This window comes from Meles meles, chromosome 18, assembly GCF_922984935.1.
Source record: "Meles meles chromosome 18, mMelMel3.1 paternal haplotype, whole genome shotgun sequence".
Classification (NCBI taxonomy): Eukaryota; Metazoa; Chordata; class Mammalia; order Carnivora; family Mustelidae; genus Meles; species Meles meles.
The window spans coordinates 14,632,739-14,639,546 of NC_060083.1; the positions used below are offsets into that span (position 1 = coordinate 14,632,739).

Consider the following 6,808-nt stretch of genomic DNA (forward strand, 5'->3'; position numbering starts at 1 on the left):
GGTCCTGGGGTCAGTGTGTAGCATGGGGTCAGGGGAGGCTCCACTCTGCACTGCCAGCCGGTCTGCGGAGAAGGGAGATGCAGGCAGGGAGCCTGGTGGCCATACCACAGGTGTTCACAGGGTGTCAGATGTCCTTTTAGGGTCACAGCGTCCGGCAGCCTCCGTGAGCTCACGTCCATGCTGCGGTACTCACTGCCCACAGCACTGACGCCCGCCCAGCCCCGCACCAGGGAGCAAGGACTCCGGCCAGCAAGCCTGCAGCGGGAAGCGGAAAGCCGCACGGGGAGCCCAGCGAACACGCCCGGGCAGGCGTCACCAAGTCCGAGCGGGTCCCCGCAAGCCTGCAGCGGTGCATGCAGCGGGTCTGTGAGTGCGGGGTTCCTGTGGCGGCTCTGGGAGCCGGCCCTGTGGAGCAGTGTCCGGGCGGCGCGGGCGGAGCAGCCAGGCAGTCATCTGCGCACATACTCGCCGGCAGCCCGGCCCCGCCGTGGTCGCGCAGCACCTTGTCCACCATCCAGATGTAGCCGTCGATCAGCGCCCTCATCTCCGGGGTGAAGGACTCAGGGTCGTGCGGGCGCCGGCCACACCGTCGGAAGCTGCATTCTTTGTTGTTCTCCACGCACAGCAGACACTCCTCGCTCACGGACACGTTGAGGAAGGCCACCATCTCCCGCAGCGTGCGCAGCTCCTCCTAGTGCACCACCAGCAGCCACTTGCCGAACTGCAGCCAGTCCAGCATGTGGTAGATGTGCACGAAGTCTGGCCACTCTACGGGTAGAGACGCGCAGGTCAGCCCCGCCTCCCGGGCGCTGCGGGCGCGGAGCCCGGGGAGGCGGGCGACCAGGACAGGTGACCCCTCAGACCAGGCCCTCCTGACGCCCCGCGGGCAGTAAGAGCAGCACCTCGGGGCCAGCCTGGGTCACCGGGCCATGTCTGCCTCGGTGGCCGTGCAGCGCCACACAAGGACAGATGCGGCGTGTGTGGAAGAGCTGGTTCCCTCTCTCGTGGATGGTGAGCGCCCTGCCTGCGGGGCCCACGCCGGGGCAGGGAGAGCTACGTGGCCCTCGCGGCAAAGTGGTGTTTGTCACAGGTGGGAGATGGGGTGACCCTGATCCACGCTCACCTTGCTCTGTGTGGCGGGGACAAGCAGGGGCACCGGGAGAAAGGGCGCAGGCCTGAGCACCTGCCGGAGTCTTCCTGTGAAGCTAAGTGAGCGAGGTCCCTGCCTGATGCCCACCACGTCCCGTGGGGGTGGCCAGTCCACCCCATGATGCTGACGAGCAGCCCACAACGTTTGGGGAGGATCTATCCATGAGAGCTTATCCCAGCAAATACAGACCTGCTGTGGCTTTTGTCTGGCTGGGGACAGTGTCAATATCAACAAATACAGCTTGTGACCATCCTGCCACCTCGGATGGCGTGGGAACACTTCGCTTTCCCTGGTCTTCATGACCACGATCAGACAGGGACTGCCTTGGTGTCTCGGGTGGGTAAACTGGGCCCCTGGGAGCCAAGGAGGGACCAGAGCTCAGCCTCCTGCACCTGGGGCGCCAGCAAGGGGCAGGGAGGGCTGGAGGCGATGGGGGCATCTGCCGGGACAGGGTCTGTGGGGACAGGCCTGCCTGCCGGACGGCCCCACACCTGCTGCCCTCTGACCGCTCAGTGTCCCAACACTCGCCACCTGGACCCGTGTCCCAGCCACAATGCAGGGGGGCAGCAGCCGAGCCCGGATAGGGCCGGGAACGGGTGTCTTTGCACAGGAGAAGAGCTGCCGGGCCTCCCCACCTCCCTTCTGCCCACCTTTGCTCTTCCAGTTTCAGTTAGCCTCATAGCCCAGGTGCCTGGTACACTTGTGGTTGAACTCGGCCACCAGGGACCTGTATGGGTTCCAGATCAGCAGGATGGCTGAGTCGAACATCTCGATCTCCCTGTGGCCGCTCTCGTGAGTCTTCTTGCAGATGGTGCGCAGGCTGCGCCAGTGTCCTCGCCTTTGAACCCTGCAGGGGAGATGGGGGGGGACACTGAGGATGGTGATGGACCCCGCCATGGCAGCAGGCAGAGCTGAGCATACCTCCAGGAGACCCCACAAGTCTGGTGGCAGGGGCCTGATGCCCCTGTAGACCCTGCAAGCATGTGTGTGTGGGCGTCGCCAACAACCTGTGAGGGAGTCGTGGCCGCAGGCATGGCTCAGAGTGGGCAGACACCTGCCAGGATCACAGGGCAGCACGGGGCTCTGGGCACCTGGTGCAGGTGTCCCTGTTAGGATGGGCTTCCAGCCCCCGCCCAGCAGTGGGCCTCGGGGTCCTGTGGCCAGTCCCAGCCCTCCCCACCCGTAACAAAGTCACACGTGGGTCAGCAAGACGCTGTGGGCTCGTTCAGTGGTGGCCTTTATGCTGGGGATGGAGGGGATCCACATGCAGTCCCAGGGAGCACAGCGCCTCCCAGGAACTAGGAGTAGGGGCCCGATCAGGGGGTGCAGCTGGATGTCACAGAAGGACCCCTGGAGGGGTGCCCCAGAACCTAGACTCCAGCCATATCCCGACACACTCGGGGTCCGCCAGCTGGGGACCCATTCTCCATAAACGAGCATGTGTGTCTCCTGGGCTCCTGGGGACAGCGCCGAGCCCCAACACCACCTGCTTTGTGAGCGGGGGCGGGGTGCACGCAAAGGTGCAGCAGGCAGGGCCAGGTTCTTTGATGCTGGGAAACAAGGCTCTTCTGAGTCGGGTTTGCCTCCTGGAACCCAGCACAGTTCAAACAGATCTCTGTCCCAGGCCTAACAACTGCCAGTCTTCGCCGGGGCTCCTACTGCCCAGCACCAGGGACGAGGGAAGGAGGAGCCAGACCATGGGCTGTAAACACGGGATTGGGATCGGGTCCCCAGCACCCCAAGACCTGCAGTGTCTTCTGTGTGCGGTGGGCTGTCCCCACAGCGGCTGCTCTGCATGTTGCATGGGCCACAGTCACCCAGGACAGACCAGGTGCCCATGCATGTCACTGGGGGGCCGGTGCAGAGGCCGGCAGCCACCCGTGCCAGTCCCATCAGCCTCACAGGGGGAACCTCCAGGGCCATCACACATGGCCATGCCAGCCACTGGGCCCCCGGGCCACTTGCAGACCAAGACCACCAGCTGTGCAGATGGCTACGGTCCTCTAGATGAGCAGGTGGCCAGCAGCCCATGCCACGGGCCAGGCTGTGCCAGGCCACAGAAGGCAGGACCCCAGAACAGGTCATCCGGCCAACCCCTGGGGGTGCCGGTAACACTCAGGGCATAGGGATGAGCGACCAGCTTTCTTGACTTCTCCCACCAGACCAGAGCCCCCGTCAAGCTCAGGACGCTGTGGACCTGGGCTTCACTTCCTAAACCAAAGTCTGGTCAGGAATCTGGACACAACAGGGGTGACACCTGACGGCAGACCGACAGCCCCTCGCTTGGCTGGGGTTCTCGGTCCTACTCAGCACAGGGAGGCCTCTCGCTTCTGCAGGGGGAGACCAGGGGCCACGCAACTCCAGGGGGTTTTGCACCCATCTTCAAAAACACAGCGTTTTGAGGCGCTCCTTCTGGCCACACAGAAAGTCAGACAAACGAGCTGGTGATGTCTCACAGAATTACTGCGGATTCTGACAACGAAGGGAAATTCGGAAAGTGGTCATAGAGTGGGAGCGCAAGCCACCAGGATGGATGTCCCGAGTCCTGGGCCGGCCGCAGGGCTGGGAATGTGTTTGCAATTCTGGTTCCCCGGCCCCCTGGACCAGCCCCGGGACTCCAGGCCCCGTGGCCCTCACTCACCCTTGTTGTACAGGGTCCCGCACATCATGCCCCAGCCGCCAAACTCACCCTCCATGGGCGTCTGGTAGACCTCACAGTACTTGGTCAGCCTCTGAGCCTTGGGTTCCTGGCCACACAGCGCACTATCCACGGCATCCCGGAGGCTGAACAGAGGTGTGGGGTAAGCACAGTAGACCTCCCAGCCCCACAGGATGGCCAGAGGGATCTTCTGCTGGGGAGCGAGGGGGGAGAAGCATGTGGGGTGCCCACTGGGGCCAGGCCTCCTGGCTCCTGTCAACATGGACGGTGCCCATCCTTCCCGAGCCAGGAGAGGCAGGGTGCATGGGAAATCACTTTTGCCCCCAGCAGCTGAGAGCGGGTTGGGGACCTGACAACAGTCAGCGTGAGCCAGGCCTGGGGCTAACATTGGGGGCCGGAGGGAGTGCAGGGAGGACCAGGGCAGGGGCGTCTGCAGGAGCCAGTGCATGTGAGGGTCAGGATGGGGCAGGTGAGCACACATACTGCGTTGTGGGCCCACTGGCCCTGAGTCCCGAAGGGACCTCTGGCCTTCCCGCTGGGGCTCCCTGGGGCCCAAACACCACCGACGGCACGCGACCCAGACCAGTCCTCGAGAAGCCCAGCCCAACCCCAGCCTTGGCTCCACGTGGGGGTCCATGAAGTCACTGTGGCCTCGCTCACCAAAGCGGAACACTGAAAACTACAGAAGTGCTCCACAGCGAGGGAGGGGTCGTGTAAGCACCACGATGTCTGCGCGAGGGAGCCCAAGATGGGGAAAGTGCTGCCCGTGCCAGGACGGAGCAGTCCCTGAGCCCGACCCACCAGCGAGGAATAGGAGCTGCCCGTCCCCTCCCCAGACGCCGCTTGGCAGGAACCGCGGCACCGTCCGGACGGGACGGGTGCCTGCTTCCACGGCCACGACCCCCTCTGGCTCAGGCAGTATGTGGGGGGCAGCGTGTTCCCCTCGGAGCACTGGGAGGGTAAAGTGGGTCACCCGGCATATGGGGCACCTCCAGGTTTGCAGATGGAGTGGCCAAGTCTGTTGCAGCGGAGCTCCTTGGACTGGTGATAGCAGTGGGCACTCTCGGGGCTGTGGACTTCCGGCAGGTGTGCAGAAGCCCTGGGAGGGCCCATGTAGCAGGTGCACACGGCCTTCCACCCACTGTTCTGCTCCCACATGAGGAGCATGGGAACGCGGGCCTCAGCCAGGTGCTGTGAGCCCCCAAGGACACCCTGGATACCTCGAAATGCTAGAGCCACAGAGACCCACTCCAAAGGCTGCTGCTTGGCCTGGAAAGTGCAGGAAACGCTCTGTCTTGGCCCTAATGGGCGCATCTCAAGAGGCACCAGGGAGGGCAGGCTTCCCGGCGTCCCCAGAAGCCTGCTTCCTGCAGCTCCGAGCCACCGGCGGGGTCAGAAGCAGGGGGACTCCCTGGGTCCAAATCCTAACTAGGGATTTGGGTAGGGGATGGGTAACCTTGGACAGCATGCGTGACCTTCTCCACCTCCATTTCCTCACCTACAATCACAGCATGTCTCAGCACCCACCAGACATGGCCGTTAGGAAGGTGGAGTGACTTTCTATGTGGCGAGGGGTGTGGCCACCGCCAGATGAACAAGGACATATGTGCCACCATCAGCAGGATACTCCCGTCCTAGCCCCATCCTGTTATGTGGCCTCCGGTCACAGTCCCCAGCACAAGGAAGCAGCCCTGAGCTCAGCCTACTGCCACGCCCCGGGGCCCACATGTGGGCCACTGGACCGCACCCCAGACCTCAGCACTCTGGGGGTCCCGTTGCTTACCAGCCCGACCTGGCCTTGACCACCGTGTCCCACCTAGAGGTCCTGCACGAGGCTGGGACAGAGGCCTCTGCACCCCGCCTGTCTGCAAAATCGTCTCCGAGCCCTGGCTGAGACAATGGCACACGTGTGACCGTGGCCCTGGTCATGGGCCGGGTTCAGCGCCCAGCCCTGTCCATCGGCACAACTGCTAAGCCGTCCACTCTCCCCAAGCCCGAGCCAGCACGTCTCACTAACAAACCCAGTCAGTTTGACACCTGCCATCGGGGAAGGCATGATCCTTCCAGCCTCACGGCCCAGTGGACAGCACCGTGGCCAGCCTGGGGTGCCCATGCAAGCACAGATCACACGGCCATCCCAAACCTGCGTCCCGCCCGGGCTCCTGCCCCGTGCAGCACACCGCGCACGCGCATGCGTCACAAGTGCCGTTACCTTCTGGGAACAAAACTCTGAGTACACATCTACCATCACGTTGGCGTGCTCCAGGGAGTCTGGGAAGGTGTGGGTGCCGTTCTCCGGCAGTTGGAAGCATCCACGGTACATGACAGTCCTCCCTGTGGGGACAGAATGGGTCTCTGGTGAGACATGATTCCCCTGGCTATTGGTGCCTGTCCAGGGGAAACGGTGGCTTTGGGGTCTAGAAAGTGGCAAATAGAGTCAGTGGGGGTTTCAAGACAGACAGCAGACCACTCTGGACGGCGTGTGGCAGGCCAGGCTCCTGAGACCCTGGGCACCCGAACCTTTCCATCACGGTCACCAACAAGGGACCACATGGCTGCAGCTGCTGACTTCAGGCCACTTCTGCCAGCTCCGTGGGATGGTTTCTGTCCCCCCTCTGTCCCTCCTTTCTTCTCTCACCAGCTCTGCAGGATGGTGTCTGTCCCCCCTCCATTCCTCCTTCCCTCTGCTAGCTTCCTGGCGATGGTATCTATCACCCCCCCTTCGTTCTCCCACCAGCTCCTGGGGAATAGTGTCCACCCCACTCCGTCCCTCCTTCCTTCTCCTACCAACTCCTGGCAGATGGTGTCCATCCCCCCACTCTGTCCATCCTTCCTTCTCTCACTAGCTCTGCAGGATCGTGTCTGTCCCACCCCACCACCCCGTCCCTCCTTCCTTCTCCTGCCAGCTCCCTGGGGATGGTGTCCATCCCTCTTTCCTTCTCCCACCAGCTCCTGGGGGGATGGTGTCCTCCTCGCTCCATCCCTCCTTTCTTCCACAG

General features: G+C 63.4%; 1 protein-coding gene across 2 annotated transcripts; it reads right to left on the bottom strand.

Moving 5' to 3' along the window:
- Positions 1 to 1,404: 1,404 nt before the first annotated feature.
- On the bottom strand, positions 1,405 to 6,033 carry LOC123929085. Of its 2 annotated transcripts, XM_045984327.1 has the most exons (3): positions 5,593 to 6,033; positions 3,840 to 3,934; positions 1,405 to 1,997 (listed from the first exon to the last, which is right to left on the bottom strand). In XM_045984327.1, exons 1-3 carry the CDS (start codon positions 5,736 to 5,738, stop codon positions 1,894 to 1,896), a joined length of 345 nt encoding a protein of 114 aa, XP_045840283.1. In that variant the 5' UTR covers positions 5,739 to 6,033; the 3' UTR covers positions 1,405 to 1,893. The 2 variants fall into 2 exon arrangements, with proteins under 2 accessions (XP_045840283.1, XP_045840282.1); XM_045984326.1 differs by having other exon boundaries at positions 3,840 to 6,033.
- Between the last annotated feature and the right edge of the window lie 775 nt (positions 6,034 to 6,808).